At 50.8% G+C, this 16,870-nt stretch overlaps 1 protein-coding gene across 1 annotated transcript in view; it reads left to right on the top strand.

Annotated features, from left to right (window-relative positions):
* The window catches only part of EPHA2 (EPH receptor A2), a 39,208-nt gene extending 24,890 nt beyond the window's left edge, over positions 1-14,318 (top strand). The window contains exons 8-17 of the mRNA XM_038746941.1: positions 744-843; positions 1,276-1,331; positions 1,713-1,838; positions 1,979-2,164; positions 2,276-2,337; positions 2,592-2,801; positions 3,341-3,490; positions 4,086-4,279; positions 4,770-4,925; positions 13,093-14,318. Coding sequence (XP_038602869.1) covers positions 744-843; positions 1,276-1,331; positions 1,713-1,838; positions 1,979-2,164; positions 2,276-2,337; positions 2,592-2,801; positions 3,341-3,490; positions 4,086-4,279; positions 4,770-4,925; positions 13,093-13,198 — 1,346 coding nt within the window. The 3' untranslated portion in view covers positions 13,199-14,318. The remainder of the gene's footprint in view (positions 1-743; positions 844-1,275; positions 1,332-1,712; positions 1,839-1,978; positions 2,165-2,275; positions 2,338-2,591; positions 2,802-3,340; positions 3,491-4,085; positions 4,280-4,769; positions 4,926-13,092) is intronic.
* Positions 14,319-16,870: the final 2,552 nt, after the last annotated feature.

Here is a 16,870-nt window from a genome sequence, read left to right as displayed (position 1 = left end):
CAGACATTAATATAAGTAAATAAGAGGGTAGGGTGGCCACCCATTGAGTGTTTGAGGGGAAACAGCCCAGAGGGTCCCCCTGAAAGGATCCCAAAGTTGACCGTGAAACCAACATTCCTTAATCACTAGTGGGAAGCAGGCTAAAACCAAAGTAGGAGCTATTTAGAGAGCAGAAGTGGGATTGGCTCCATAGACTGAAACAGAAAGTGATGGGCCGAGGGGGCTTTGAGATTCATTCATTCATTCATTCAATTGTATTTATTAAGTGCATACTGTGTGCAGAGCACTGTACTAAGGGCTTGGGAAGTACAAGTTGGCAACATATAGAGACAGTCCCTACCCAACAGCGGGCTCACAATCTAGAAGGGGGAAACAGAAAACAAAACAAAACATATTAACAAAATAAAATAAATAGAATAAATATGTACAAGTAAAATAAAGAGAGTAATAAATATGTACATACATATATACAGGTGCTGTGGGGATGGGAAGGAGGTAAGGCGGGGGGTGGGGGGGAGAGGAGGGGGCTCAGTCTGGGAAGGCCTCCTGGAGGAGGTGAGCTCTCAGTAGGGCTTTGAAGGGAATCCTTCAAGAGATCTTTGAAGAGATCCTTTGGCAGAGGAGTGGATGGGTCTGAAGAGCCCATTGACTGGGATGGGATTTGGGAGAGGTTGTCAGGACCCTGGGACCAGCGCTTCTGTGCCTGCCCCTTCACCGGAACTCACCCTTCTTTTCCCCTGCAGCCACTGAGGGATCCAGCAACATGGCAGTGATTGGAGGAGTCGCTGGAGGCTTGGTTTTGCTGCTGGCACTGGCCCTGGCTGGGCTTTTTATCCACCGCAGGTATGGTCTTCCCCTGCACCTCCCGGCATGCTCTCACCCCTCATGTCTAAGGGCCCCTGTCCACCCGGCACACCAGGGATCTGGCCGCTTGTCAGGGCCCTGAGATCTTGAATTTGAGAATTTGAAGCCACCTGAGCCTATGTTGTTCTCATCATTGCTATTAACCAAGTTTGCACATATGGACAATGCCAGCAGGAAAGGCAAATTAGGGGTCACGATTAAAAGTCCGGTTATGGCCACTTAATAGGACAGCAAAGGAGGAATAAGTGAGCTGAGTTTTCCACTGGAAAATTTCCTACCAGTTGTCTCCCCTCCCTTTCCCCCTTAGGTGGTAGGGTGTGGGTGAAGTTGGGGGGGCCTCCCAGCGGAGATGGCAGGGAGGGGATGGGGAGCTGCTCTTCTCCAGTGCTTCATCCAACCATGCCGTTCCAGGAGGAAGAATGCTAGAACTCGCCAGTCTTCAGAGGACGTTTACTTCTCCAAGTCCGGTAAGGACGAGCCCCTCGCTGCTGGCCCGGGGTTTGGCTCAAGTCCCCTTCTCTCATTCTTCTTCACTGCCTTCCGGTCCTGTCCTGCCCAAGGCTCAGCTGCTCCTATCTCCCTGCCCATCCCCTGCCAGCCACCCTGGGAGAGGTCATTTGGCACCAGGAGAGGTTTTCCTTTCTTTGGGAGTTGGGGCTGCTGGGACTCCTGAAGCCCAGGACCCCATCGGCTCTGGGCAATTCTCCCTGGAGAGGTCTGGGAGTGGGAGAATGTCTCAGGGCACAGAGGAGTCTCCTATCAGTAGTGTCCCACTTCCCCGCATGCTCCTTGGCCTCCTTATCAGACACCTCCCCGGCTCCTGTGACCCTTGCCTCTTTTCTCTCCAGAACAACTGAAGCCCCTGAAAACCTATGTGGACCCCCACACCTACGAGGACCCCAACCAGGCTGTGCTGAAGTTCACCACCGAGATCCACCCCTCCTGGGTCACACGTCAGAAGGTGATTGGTGCAGGTAAGGCCAGCCACCTCCCACATAATGAAAGCGTTTGGTCTGGGTAGATGGCCCCATACCTAATAATGCTCCAGAGTTGGGGATGCCCCAGAGTCCTGGGAGGGGCCCAGCTCAGAACCTCTTCCCCCCACTGGTGGCAGGAGAATTCGGGGAAGTCTTCAAGGGATCACTGAAGGCCCCAGGCAAGAAAGAAGTTCCAGTGGCCATGAAGACCCTGAAGGCTGGGTACACAGAAAAGCAGCGTGTGGACTTCCTGAGCGAAGCCAGCATCATGGGCCAATTCAGTCACCACAACATCATCCGCTTGGAGGGGGTTGTCTCCAAATGTGAGTGCTTTCCTCAGTGCGGTGGGAGGGTGGCCGGGGCAGGGCAGACCAAGGGAGGGGGAAGCAGGGACAGGCTGCCAGAACCCCTCTTAACTCTCCGGGCCTTTGCAGATAAGCCCATGATGATCATCACAGAGCACATGGAAAATGGTGCCTTGGACAAGTTCCTGCGGGTGAGTAGGGAAAGGAGAAAGGGGACTTCCCCATCCCTGGAGGGTTGGAGGGGACACCCACCAATCAGAAAGCCAAGCTGGAGGAGAAAAAGATCAGGGGCAGGAGCCAGAGCCTAGGCTCACACCAGTTCTGGGGAAGCTGTGCCCATTCCCTGTTGGGGGAAGAGGAGGCAGCTGTGGCAGGGGCGAGAGGGATGCCCTTCTTGCCCGCTCTCCCGGTAGTCTAAGCATCTGTTTGTCCTGTCTCTGGTCAGGAGAAGGATGGCGAATTCTGTGTGATCCAGCTAGTGGGCATGCTGCGGGGCATCGCGGCAGGCATGAAGTACCTGGCCAATATGAACTATGTCCACCGTGACCTCGCCGCCCGCAACATCCTGGTCAACAGCCAGCTGGTGTGCAAGGTGTCCGACTTCGGGCTATCCCGGGTTCTGGAGGATGACCCCGATGCTACCTATACGACCAGCGTGAGTGGGGCCGGATCTGTGCAGGATGGCAAGTGGGCGGGGGCCAAAATGCGTTTAGCAATAGGGCTGGGCATCCGGCGGGGAACCCTTTATAGAGTTTGGACATTTCCCCTGGAGATAATGGGTCATGGTCTAGTGGAAAGGGCACAGGTCTGGGAAGTGGGTGACCCGGGTTCTAGGCTTGGCTCTGCCACTGGCCTGCTCTAAGACCTTGTGTATGTCACTTAATCTCCCTGGGCCTCAGTTTCCTCATCTGTGAGGATTGTCAGCTCCACGTTGGTCAGAAACTGTATATGATCTGATAGCCCTGTACTGACCCCAGTGCTTAGCACATAATAACTGCTTGATAAATCCGACAGTTTACCATGATCAGACAAGGTCAGCTTGTCCGGAAAAAGGGGCCTGTGTCTGAGGAGGCCATGTGAGCCTCAGACCGATCTCTACAACTGTTTAGGGATGCCTGCCCTCACCAGGCCAGTTTGCTCCAGGGGTTTGGTCCGTGGCATCCATGGTAACAGTGGCCCATTGCCTCTCTACAGGGGGGGAAAATCCCCATTCGCTGGACGGCACCTGAGGCCATCTCCTACCGCAAGTTCACCTCGGCCAGTGATGTCTGGAGCTATGGCATCGTCATGTGGGAGGTGATGTCCTATGGAGAGAGGCCCTACTGGGAGCTGTCCAACCATGAGGTGAGGGCCAGTCAGGTGGGGCTCTGGGGCTGTCTTTGGGGCCCAGCTCTGCCCCCGGCAAACTCGGAGGACGCCTCTCTAACAACCTCCCCCTTCTCCTGGCTGAGCTCTGAACCCTGGTGTGTTGTTCTGTGGCCCTCCCGTGCCTGTGACTCAGGTCACCCGGGATGCTCCGCCCTCTCTGAGCTTTCCCTAGGTCAATGTCCTTCGCCTCACCCGGGGTCCTGGGGTGGGGTGGATGGAGAAGAAGCCGTTTTCCCTTCCATCCCCTCTGGGGAGGGGCTGAATCCTTTTCCCTTTAGTCGGCGTCCCTTCTCCAAGCTCTCCGGCCCTTCCCCCAGTATTGCCTGAGCTGCCTGAACCCAGGTCAGTCCACAGTTCTTCCTCCATGGAGAGATCCTTCCCTCCACAGAAGGCTCAGTTTTGGAATAATTGTGCCCTCCCCGGCTCCCTGGACTTTAGAACTTGGGGGCCAGATTCCTTGGCCCGACTTGCCAGGCTCACCACCTGCTTGAGAGCCTCTGGTGCCCTTCTCCAAACCTGCCCTCTGAGCCAGAGCCCTGTCCCAACTCTCCGGGTGGCCTTTTCCCGATAGGTTATGAAAGCCATCAATGAGGGCTTCCGACTGCCCGCTCCCATGGACTGCCCCTCCGCCATCTACCAACTGATGATGCAGTGCTGGCAGCAAGAACGTGCCCGGCGCCCCAAATTTGCTGACATCGTCAGCATCTTGGATAAGCTCATCCGAGCTCCCGATTCACTCAAGACCCTGGCCGACTTCGACCCCAGGTGAGGCTCCCCCACCTGCTCCCAAACCCCAGCTTTCCTCTCAAAACTGCCCTCCATTCTCCCGCTTGGGCTTTCCACCCTGTGGCTTCAGATGAGGCAGGAAAAGCAGGGAATGGCAGAATCTGAGGCATCTCAGGCCTGGTGCCAGGAGCACATCATGCCAAGTGGGCGGAAGCTACCCGGGGGGAGGGTGGCAGCGTGAAACTGCCTGCATAATAAGGCTTTTTCCTGGTATTCCCGCTGGTACCCAAGGCTGCCGTGTGGCGAGGGAAAGACCAGGGCCGACAGCTAAGCCCACATCCTGTTCCATCCACTGAGGATTCCTATGGAGTCCCTGGCTGATTGGTCCTGGTTCCTGTGGGGTGAGGCTGGCAGGGCTGACAGGGCTGAGGAGCCTCTGGGCCCTTGAGGGGTATCATGTCTGGTGTCCTGGGGGTTGCCTCCGGGGCTCCATTTCAGGCCCTCATCCCGAGGATCTGGGTCCTTGCAGAGTCTCCATACGCCTGCCCAGCACCAGCGGCTCCGAGGGAATCCCCTTCCGCACTGTGTCCGAGTGGCTCGAGTCCATCAAGATGCACCAATACACAGAGCACTTCATGACGTCCGGCTACAATGCCATCGAGAAAGTGGTACAGATGACTAATGAGTAAGTGTTGCCTCCCCTCCCCCAGACCCAACTAGCAGTAGTAGTAGTAGTAGTAGTAGCAATAATAATAATAATAATAATAATAATAATGGCATTTATTAAGTGCTTACTATGTGCAAAGCACTGTTCTAAGTGCTGGGGAGCATACAAGGTGATCAGGTTGTCCCACTTGGGGCTCACAGTCTTCATCCTCATTTTACAGATGAGGGAACTGAGGCACAGAGAAGTTAAGTGACTTGCCCAAAGTCACGCAGCTAACAAGTGGCAGAGCTGGGAGTTGAACCCATGACCTCTGACTCCAAAGCCCGTGCTTTTTCCACTGGGCCACGCTGCTTCTCTAAGCAATCATAGCAATAGTAGTAACAGTTGCAATGGGATTGATTGACTACTGGTTGAACGTACTTGGGAAGTACAACAGATGCCCCAGACATGTTCCCTGCCCACGAGGAGCTCCATTCCAATAGGGAAGACAGACCACGCTCTTCAATGGGCCCCCATTGTCCACCCTCCAGCCAGCCCCCAGAACCTTCTTTGGCCTCTGAAAGCAACTCTTTCCAGATCCTCGCTCCTCCTGCCAGTGGCTCCCCTGCCTGCAGGAGAAGATGGTACAGAAAAGACCAGAGAACCCAGCTTCTGGAGCCCGAAACGGCTGTCGGGATGGGCCAAGGGCCTCTCCCGGAGCTGAAGCTGGGCCCTCTCCCGGTCCCAGCCTTCCACCTCCTCTTCCTCTGAGCCCCAAGCTGTGGATACCAGCCTCCAGGGCTCCACTCAGGAGGCCAGAGTATCCTCCTCTCCCCTTAGCCTAGAACCAGCCAGCCACCCCACTCTGGGGCCTTGGGAAGGGGAGGCTCCCCCAGCACCATCCCGTCTGAGTCACTCTTTAGCCTTCTCCCCTTGGACTTGGGATGGATAGGGTGGGCTCTATCTTCTCCTTCTTCCTCCCCACATTTGCTCATTGGATGTGTAGAGGAATCCATTGAAATGGTCTACCCTCCTCCCTCATCCTCCCAGCATCCCGAGCCCTGGCAGGCTTCCGACCAGTGGTGGGGACTGGGTCACTGACAGATCCCAGAGAAGCATTTTCCTTCTCTGGCCCTGGAGAATCTCTACCAAGTGCCGGGACCTTTCCTGGAATTGCCTGGTGAGGAGGCGACTCAGGGCCTGGGCCAGGCCTTAGTCACTTCCCCTGTTCCGACCTCTCTGCCTGGAGTGGGAGGGTGCTTAGTGTCCTCTCCCTAGGAGGGGGATAGTTGCACTCAGGGTCTCTGGCCTTTTAAAAATAGTCACAAGTTTAAATAACCCAACTTGGGCTGGGAGCCGAGGTCGTCACTGCAGTGACCTCTCAGAACTGAGGCGTTTTTCTCTGGGATGAACTTGGTGACCAGGCCCAGGGGACAGCAAGGGAGAGCTGGGCCCCGGCACATTTCCTGGACCATGTCTGGTCCATGAGCCATTCCTGGGGGACTGTCCAGGAGCCCTTGACCAGGACTTTTATTTTTTAATGCTATTTCTTGGTGCTTCCGCTATGCCAGGCAGTGTACTACGTGGCTCAGTGGAAAAAGCACGGGCTTTGGAGTCAGAGGTCAGGGGTTCAAATCCCGGCTCCACCAACTGTCAGCTGTGTGACTTTGGGCAAGTCACTTAACTTCTCTGTGCCTCAGTTACCTCATCTGTAAAATGGGGATTAAGACTGTGAGCCCCCCATAGGACAACCTGATCACCTTGTAACCTCCCCAGCGCTTAGAACAGTGATTTACACATAGTAAGTGCTTAATAAATGCCATTAATAAATACTAAGCACTTAGGTAGGTACAAGATAATTGGGTTGGACACAGTTCCTGTCCCACATGAGGCTCACAGTCATTCATTCGTTCATTCAATCGTATTTATTGAGAGCTTACTGTGTGCAGAACACTGTACTAAGTGCTTGGGAAGTACAAGTTGGCAACATATAGAGACGGTCCCTACCCAACAGCGGGCTCACAGTCTAGAAGGGGGAGACAGACAGCAAAACAAAACATATTAACAAAATAAAATAAATAGAATAAATATGTACAAATAAAATAGAGTAATAAATACAAACAAACATATATACATATATACAGGTGCTGTGGGGAGGGGAAGGAGGTAAGGTGGGGGGATGGGGAGGGGGAGGTGAGGGAGAGGAAGGAGGGTCCTCTGTCTGGGAATCTTCATTTTACAGGTGAGGTAACTGAGGCACAGAGAAATGAAGTGACTTGCCCAAGGTCACACAGCAGACAAGTGGGGGAGCTGGGATTGAAACTCAGGTCCTTATGACTCCTGGGCCCGTGCTCTATCCACTAGGCCATGCTGCTTCCCTCGCTCTTGTGCTCATGTCAGCGTGGCTCAGTGGAAAGAGTACGGGCTTGGGAGTCAGAGGTCATGGGTTCAAATCCCGGCTCCACTGCTTGTCAGCTGTGAGACTTTGGGCAAGCCACTTAACTTCTCTGGGCCTCAAGTTACCTCATCTGGAAAATGGGGATTAAGATTGTGAGCCCCATGGGGGACAACCTGATCACCTTGTATCCTCTCCAGCTCTTAGAACAGTGCTTTGCACATAGTAAGCACTTAACAAATGCCAAAATTATTATTATTTAATCATTACGTCCTCTCCCATCCTGAAGGCTCAGAAGGATCTCTTCCGAGGGTGGCAGTTAAAGTCGGGGATGTCAGAGAGGGCCTCCCTTACCCATTAGGGGCAGCAGGGAAACTCCAAGGCAAAGCAGGGAGCATCTCAAAGTCCCTTCCTATTTTTAATGGTATTCGTTAAGTATCTACTATGTGTCAAGCACTGTCTAAGTGCTGGAGTAGAAACAAGATTATCAGGCTAGACTCAGCTCCTTTCTCGTATGGGGCTCAAAGTCTAAAGTGGAGGGAGGATGAGGTAATTGAGGCCCAGAGAAGTGAAGTGTCTTGCCCAAGGTCACCCAGCAAGCAATGGGTGGAGCTGAGGATTAGAACTCAGGTCCCCTGACTCCTGGGCCTGTGCTCTTTCCACTAGGCCGTGCTTCTTCCTCCCTTCCCTTTCATCTCTGTCCTCTCCTCCAGGCATGGCCTGATCCTCCCTGGGCTGCTCAACACTGGGGATAGTACAGCTTAGCTTAGTACAGTGCTAAGCGCTTAGTACAGTGCTCTGCACACAGTAAGCGCTCAATTAATACGATTGATGATAGGGAAGAAAGGTCCCCCATCTCCTTGGGACACTATGAGCCCCACCCTGCCCTGGGTTTATTAGGTTTGGGAGGAAGTCAGTGGAAAAGGAGTTAAAGGAAATACTCAATCCCAGAAGACTCTTGAAATAGCCTTGGGTTCTCCTTCGCTAATTCCTTTCCCATGAGCCAGGATAGCACTATCTTAGTTTGAGGGTTTTTGTTTTTTCTTTTTTTAAGTGTCGGATAAATGCAGGAAATAGTTTAAGGATCCCCTCCCCCACTTGTGTTTGCCCAGAGACTGAGCTCTGATGAGCAAGCCAGAGAGTCATGCCCTTCCGGTACTTGTTATTCTGGGATCTCAAAGCACTCATTCCTTATTTCCTTCCTGCACCAGGATGGAGGGCAGAGGCTGGAGAATTTAAGAGCGTAGGCAATATCAAGGCCAGATCCGTTCCGTGGTCGTCCGGCCCAATCAATCCAACAAACGACGGTATTTATTGAGGACTTACTGAGTGTAGAGTGCAGTTCTGTCTCGGACGGTGGCATCAAAAGATGCTAGGAAGAGCAGTGTGATGGCTGCCCCACTGGGGACTCGGCCTCATGGTTTGGACAAGGAGACCCTGTGAAAGGGGTGTAATTGACTGAGCCCATCTCCCCACCTCTCGCAATCAATCAATTGTATTTATTGAGCACTAATGGGATGTACATCACTAGACCAACTGCTTGGGAGCGTACATTACAATGCAGCAGAGACAGTCCCTGCTCACAGACAAGGAGCCTACAGACTACAGGGGGAGACAGGCATTTATCAATCAATCAATCAATCAATCAATTGTATTTATTGCATACTTACTGTGTGCAGAGCACTGTTCTAAGCACTTGGGTAGGTACAGTATAACAGAGTTTGTTGACATATTCCCTGCTCACAAAGAATGTACAATCTAGAGGACTGTAGGGCAAATTATAGAAATATATATAAGTGCTATATAATATTATATATTAATATTATATAATTATATTAAATAGTATATAATTATAGCTATATATATAAGTGCTATGGCGGTGGGGTGAAAATCAACTGGTTAAGTTCTCAACACAACTGCCTTCTGCATCACTTTGCACTTGGATTTGCTCTCTATATTCACCCCTCCCTCAACCCCACCGTACTCAGGTACATAACCATAATGTATTTATTTATATTATTTATATAATTATATTATTTATATATTTATATTATTTATATATTTATATTATTTATAATATATTTGTTAATATTTATAATATAATTTATTGTATTATATTATTTATATTAATGTCTGTTTTCCCCTCTAGACTGTAAGCTCTTTGTGGGCAGGGAAAATGTCTACAAACTCCATTATAGTGTACTCTCTCCAGCACTTAGTACAGTGCTCTGCACACTATAAACACTCAAAAAAATACTATTGATTGATTGATCGGGAGGGCAAATAGAGGAAGTGATGCAGAAGGGAAGGCAAATATAAGAAAGTGACATAGAAGGAAGGGCAAATAGGGGAGCTGAGAGCTTAGTTGGGGAAGAGCTCTTAAGGACAGGGCCTGTGAGTGGGACCCAGGGGTCCTACTGACCCCGCCCATTGATCTAAGCATAGGACCACCTGCTGCTCTGTTATAGGGCCTCTGGATAGGAAAAGAGAAGGGGAAGTGAAGAGATCCCGTAGAGGTGCTCATTGGCATGGCGGAGATCCAGCCCCCAATCACGTGATCCACACGGAGTCCTGGACATACAGTTGGGTGGAAGAAATCCCGGGCTCATGCTAACCCTCCACGCCTGGGTTGGGGTGTCCCAAGGGGAGATGATAAGGTGCGCTATGAGAGGACTAGATCCAGCCTGCTGTGTCTTCATCACTAGTGAGGTAGCAAGAACCTTGAGCATCTTTTAGAATCCCTGGTTAAGAAGAGACTTTTAGTCCATTCTCCTGCTTCCAGGAAGCACCACATTTAAACTCTGCCACAGTCCCTCCTGCCCTGAGTTTTAGTCTCTCTAGGGAAGCATGGGCCTAGTGGATAGTGAATGCGAGACCCATGTGGGACATGGAATGCGTCCAACCTGATTAGCTTATTATGTTAGCCCCAGCACAAAATAGTAATAACAGTAACTATGTTATTTATTAAGCACTTACTATGTGCCAGGCACTCTATTAAGCTCTGGGGTAGCAAATCAGGTTGGACACAGTCCCCGTACCCATGTGAGACTCACAGGCTCAATCCCCATTTTGCAGCTGAGGTAACTGAGGCTCAGAGAAGTGAAGTGACTTGTCCAAGGTCACACAAGTGGTGGAGCCGAGATTGGAACCCATGGCCTTCTGACTCCCGAGCCCGGGCTCTAGCCACTATGTCATGCCACTACAGTGCCTGGCACATTGTGGGCGCTGAACAAATACTATTTAAAAAATGGAGGGATCCCACTTCCCTTCATGACTTGTTCTCACTTCTCACATCTCACCACCCTTCTAGTAAGGAAGTGCTTTTGCAAATCCACCTACCTAAATCCTTCTTGCTGCAGTTGGGAGAGCATTCTGAGGCCTGGGACCCCTCCCTGAGATAGATGCGGGAGGTGCCTCCGTCCTCTAAGACAGGCCTTAAGGCACACTGCCCCTGTCCCCCGCCCTAAGGAGAAGCAGGAAACGCCTGGGTTTGCAGTTACCCTGCTCAACACACCCACCTCTACTGGCTCTCAAATTGTGTGGGAAAAATCATGTCTCAAGAGATGCAAATAGGAGAACACACTATATAATTAACTCCCTTTACAACCCAGGAACAGGCTCATAAAAACCTGGGTGTTTTCATCTGTTTGGCCTGGTGGTGACAATGTTATTATAGAAAAGTAACAAAGTATGCAATAAAAGTCTGCTTGGGGACTGCCAGGAGCATAAGTGATTTTACAAGGAGAGTCGAGGGAAAGGGGGAGCAGGGAGGGGGCCAAAATCCTTCAGGGCTTGGGGGAGAAGAGTAATCAATGGCTCCCAACACACCCCCTCCACCTCCTCCATCCCGTTTTGTAGGGCCTTATTGTATGACTCATCCTCTCCGGCCTCAGTTTCTCCATCTTGGAGGCATGGGGAAGGAAGTGTCTCGGTGATGAGGAAGAAAGTTATTGTTAAATAGAGTGCTTTGAGATCACTGTTTAGAACAAAGAAGAGGGTAATGGGCCTGTTGCAGCCCAAGTTCATTTGCAGTGTATCTCCTGGAATGGAAGGTCCCTGAGGTCAAAACTGTGACCTTGGAATGGAGGCTCTATAATAATAATAATAATAATAATGGCATTTATTAAGTGCTTACTATGTGCAAAGCACTGTTCAAAGCTTCTAGTGAGCAATAGTGGAGGAATCAGAATCCTTTCTCACTGGCCCAGCAAAAACGGTGAGGGCTAAGTAGCTGTTCACAAGGTGGACTAATGAGATGTGTTATCTATTATTATTATTACTATTATTATTATCATTGCTATTATTATTGTGTTTGTTAAGTGCTTACTATGTGTCAGGCACTGTTCTAAGTGCTGGGGTCGTTAAAGGTTGATCAGGTTGGATCCACTTCCTGTCCCACATGGACTCAAGGGCTATGTAGGAAGGAGAACAGGTATTGAATCCCCATTTTACAGTTGAGGAAACTGAAGCACAGAGAAGTTAACTGACTTACCCAATGTCACAAAGCACCTCCTCCAGGAGGCCTTCCCAGACTGAGCCCCCTTTTTCCTCTCCTCCTCCCCATTCCCCCGCCCTACCTCCTTCCCCTCCCCACAGCACCTGTATATATGTTTGTACAGGTTTATTACTGTATTTATTTTACTTGTACATATTTACTCTTCTATTTATTTTGTTAATGATATGCATCTAGCTTTATCTCTATTTATTCTGATGACTTGACACCTGTCCACATGTTTTGTTTTGTTGTTTTTCTCCCCCTTCTAGACTGTGAGCCCGTTGTTGGGTAGGGACCGTCTCTGTATGTTGCCAATTTGTACTTCCCAAGTGCTTAGTCCAGTGCTCTGCACACAGTAAGCGCTCAATAAATACGATTGAATGCACGAATGAGTGGCCGAGTTGAAGATTAGCACCCAGGTCCTCTGACTCCAAGGCTCAAACTCTTTCCACTAGGCCATGCTGCTTTCCTCTCCATGCAGAAACAGGATCCACCCAGGTGTCCATCTGGCCAGTGTGGCTCTGGGGAGCCCTGTAGCCCTTGCCTAATCCCAAATAATAATAATAATAATAATAATTAAGTGCTTACGATGTAGCGAGCACTGGGGTAAATATAAAACAAGCAGATTAGATAGAGTCTATCCTAGCGTGTCTCAGTGGAAAAGAGTGGCTTTGGAGTCAGAGGTCATGGGTTCAAATCCCGGCTCCACCAATTGTCAGCCGTGTGACTTTGGGCAAGTCACTTAACTTCTCTGGGCCTCAGTTATCTCATCTGCAAAATGGGGATGAAGACTGTGAGCCCCCCATGGGACAACCTGATCACCTTGTAACCTCCCCAGTGCTTAGAACAGTGCTCTGCACATAGTAAGTGCTTAATAAATGCCATTATTATTATTATTATCCTATATGAGATTATCAGGGTGGAGAATAGGGATTTTTGCCCATTTTATAGGTTTTTTTTAATGGTACTTCTTAAGTGCTTACTATGTGTCAAGCACTGTTCTAAATGCTGAGGTAGACACAAGTTAATCAGGTTAATCAGACTCAGACCCTGTCCCTCACAGTGCTCAAAGTCTAAATAGGAGGGAGTAGAATTTAATCTCCGCTTTTACAGATGAGGTAACTGAGGCACAGCAAAGTTAAGTGACTTGCCCAAGGTGACACAGCTGGCAAGTTCTGGAGGCAGGATTAGAATGCAGGTCTCCTGGCTCCCTGTCCTGTGCTCTTTCCCCTAGGCCATGCTGCTCTCCAGCTGTCCACGGTGTTCACTTCTCTAACTCTGCCCCCCCCAACTTTTTCTTTCTCTTTCTCTCTCAGTGATATCAAGAGAATCGGAGTCCGTTTACCTGGCCACCAGAAACGCATCGCCTACAGCCTTCTGGGCCTGAAGGAGCAAGTCAGCACTGTGGGAATCCCCATCTGAACTGAGCAGCAGAGGGAGGGATCTAAGCGTACGTGCAAACAGGAAAATACTTGAAGATACGTAGAATTGAAGTAAACGCTGGCAGCCTCGGGCATCGGAGGAAACTGGCTGCCGCCTAGAGTCCTCCCACTCAGCTTCTTGGATCCGTGTTTTACCTCGACAGTGATTGCTTTATTTATTTTTTGTGTACTATTGAGTGGTTAATCTCTGGTGTATATGGACCCTCAGCCGCAGCTGTGCAATGTGACCAGCCCCAAGACGGGCTGAAGGGGTGCCAGGTGTTTCCGAGCAATGGACGGTTTCCTCAAAGACTTTGGCCCCTGGGATGTACGGGCCCTGGGATCCTCCCTCTGCCCAAGGAGGGTCAAAGCCTTCATCTCCCTGTTCTCTCGGTGCCGTGAGGACCGGCCAACCAGAGAACCGCTCCACAGATGCGCAGCTCTGAATTTTCTCAGAAGTCCTCTGTGGCGTTTCCAGTGGCCTTCACTTTGGTTTCCCTTCCCCTGAGGCAGTGGGGGCTGGCCAGGCCTCCTGACAGTCGCCATGGGAACTGGGTAATGCACCCTTTCACTCTTTATAAGAGGACGGTGACCAAACTCTGTGCAAACGATTCCTCGCTGACGGACTGCGACATAGAAGCCGACCGCCTTCGAGTTTCAGGGAGGTGGGCTGTCTCCGCTGTCTTCCCTGAGCACTGAGGCACTCTTCCTCTTCGACTGTGGCCTTTTGAAGGAGCGGAGGAAGGAGAGGGCCCCCTGGCTATGTTTTTTTTTTTATACTTTTTGTACTTAGTTGAGAGTGTGTTTGTGTGGTAGCCTCCCCAGGAGGGGAGGGGGCGGGGGCCCAGGCTTGGCCTGGCATCCTGTGTCCCTGAGCTCAGCTGGGACGTGGCTCTGCCCGCAAGAGAATGAGGCAGGTCCCACTGGTATGAACGCCTCATCTTTCCTATTTATTTCTACCTTCTGAACTCTCCCTACCCTTCGCTTCTTTAGCTGTCATTTGCTAGCCCGTCAGTGTTACCTTCGATTTATTTTTGGGACCCTAATTTATTTTTTTTTTTTATATTTATTGATAGAAAAGTTATTTCTACTTGTCCTGAATTGCCGTTCGGAATAAAGTTACAGACAATTTCAACGTCCTGGTTTGGATCGTGTCTTTCTCGTGGGATGGCCCCACCGTGGAAAGACATCATGATTCCTGGGATTTGCCTCTGCCTCTTCTGGTGGTGCCTCTCTCTGCTGCTCAGGCCATGGGAACGTCCCTCCTGCCCCCACCCAAATGTTCCATTCAATTCCATCCTCACCCACTCCTGACTGCTCAAAACTTATTTACACAGAAGGTCAAACACACTGTGTTATTTTGGGAAAAGGGTCAGGGCTACCTCTCGGGATGGTAGATTCAAGCAACTCTCCTCCACTCTTTGGTTGTCCTGCCCCATCCCATGGCTCTTTTGCATTTGAACCCTAAGTTACTGAAGTTGGGCAGTGGAAGAGGAATTAGGGTGGAGGGAGACGAAGAGAATAAAAGAGGTTGGACTCAAGTACCAGCAGCGCTCTGCTAAGATAGAATCTCCTCTCCCATGGATCAGTGCTGTCCCATCCATGACTGAAAAGGCCACCTAACAGCCCCCGGCAAGCCATCAATCAATCAATATGTGGTATTTATTGAGGCTTACTGTGTGCGGAGTACTGTACTAAGTGCTTGGGAGAGTATAACAGAGTTGGTAGGCACATTTCCCTGCCCACAACTGAGCTTATAGTCTAGAGAAAAAAATGCAGATGCACAGTACCCAGAGAAATTTGAACTCACAATCCCTGATTTACAAAAACCAGTGCTCTAATCCCTGACCTATGGAGTCAGCATTCAATGCTGCCTCTTAACTTCCCGCCCTTCCCATCAGCCAGCTGAAAGAGTTTGGGCTGGGAGTAGTTCCAACTTGAAGGCTCCTGGGTAAACAACCAACCAAATAATAATAATAATAAATAATAATAATAATAATAAATAAATAAAATAATAATAAATAATAACAAATATTTGTTTAGAGCTATGTGCCAAGCACTGTACGAACCACTGGGATAGACACAATCTGAGCAGTTATATCACAGAACAGAACTCTTAGTCTAAGGAGGGAGGAGAACAGGTACCTTAGCCCTATTTAACAGATGAGGAAACTGAGACATAAAGAAGTTAAGTTACTTAACCGAGGTAACTCAGCTGACTAAAGAATGTGGGCTTCTTTCCCTTCGTTGTAAGAGAAGACTAAGATAGGGGGTGAGTTGGAAACAGATGAGAAAGCTGAAAGCCTCAAAAGAGCCTATTGTCTCTGCCTGCTCACATTGGCGAAAGCAAATGTTGGATAAGTTTCTGGAGCTACTGGAGGGCTTAGCTTCTCCCAGAATGAATGAAAGCTTGAATCCAGGTGTCCTCAACCTGGGTTAAAGCTAAAAAGTGGGAAGTTGGTAGCATTTGCAGGCTGGAGGCATGACCTAGTGGATAGAGCATAGCCCTGGGAGTTGGAAGGTCATGGCTTCTAAACCCGGTTCTCGCACTTGTCTGCTTGTGACCTTGGGCAAGTCACTTCACTTCTCTGTGCCTCAATTACCTCATCTGCAAAACGGGAATTGAGACTGTGAGCCCTATGTGGGACAGGGTCTGTCCCAGTGACTAGACCACACTGCTTCTGAGGAGCCCCAAGAAAAGGCTGTCCAGGAAATTAGAGCATGTCCTGCTCCGCTAGCCCAAATGGCCTCACAGGGATGGGCAGGCCTTCCGTGAGGGTGTCCCCGAGTGGCTGAACTGAGCCCAGCTGAGTCATGGGCGCTCCAGGGTGGCACCACCGCCCTCCCTCCCCACTCCTTGCACACTCCCCGTTGGCAAACCAGTTCTCCCCGATGGATGGTAGATTAGCTTAGGAAAGGCTGGGATATCTGCATGGGGACCAGCTGGCTGTGGGAGCGCGGCGAAGACACACTAGAGTCCCACGCCCTGGATGGTCAGTTCCCAGCGGGGAAGTGGGAGCAGCACCCTCCCAGAGTTGGAGCCTGAGGTCGGCTTCCAGGGTCGGAGCTTGGGGTCGACGCCAGAATGGTGCCGAGAGAACACGTCGTCCACCCCGCTGTCATCTCAGGTCATCTCGGGCCCAAGGGCCAGGCTGGGTCTCCTGCAGAGGCGGAAGCTGGCACAGCCTGGGAAGTGGGAGTAGTACACTGCCACCAGGAAGTCCTCCGGGACCGTCCGGGGGACAGAAAGGGATCCGGGTACTAGGGCCTGAAGAGGGGTGGGGGGGGCGGGCGGGTATGCAGAAGAGAAGCTTTGATTCCTCCAGATGAAAGGGTCCTGAGCCCGGCCAGGGACTAATTAACCAGGTGTCGAGATGAGTTCCCCCCACCCCTCTCCGGGCACTGCTCAGGCAATTAAAGCACAATACGATTAAGCACCATGTGATCATTATTTTCTAATTAGTGAATCTTAATGGGGAGGGCAGGGGGAAGGCAGAGGACTGGTTCCTGACCAATTGGAAAGGCCTCTCCCCTCCCCAGATCCCAGGAGGGGCAGGGGTCTCTCAGTGCCGACCCCTGAGGCAGGCCAGCCTGGCCCAGCCCAGCTCAGCCCGGGTAGGGTCAGGGAAGTGGGAGGGAGCACTAATCCCGGGGTCAGGGCCCCCGGGCCGGA

Source organism: Tachyglossus aculeatus, chromosome 5 (genome assembly GCF_015852505.1).
Source record: "Tachyglossus aculeatus isolate mTacAcu1 chromosome 5, mTacAcu1.pri, whole genome shotgun sequence".
Lineage (NCBI taxonomy): Eukaryota > Metazoa > Chordata > Mammalia > Monotremata > Tachyglossidae > Tachyglossus > Tachyglossus aculeatus.
This window is presented reverse-complemented; position numbering and strand designations above follow the sequence as displayed.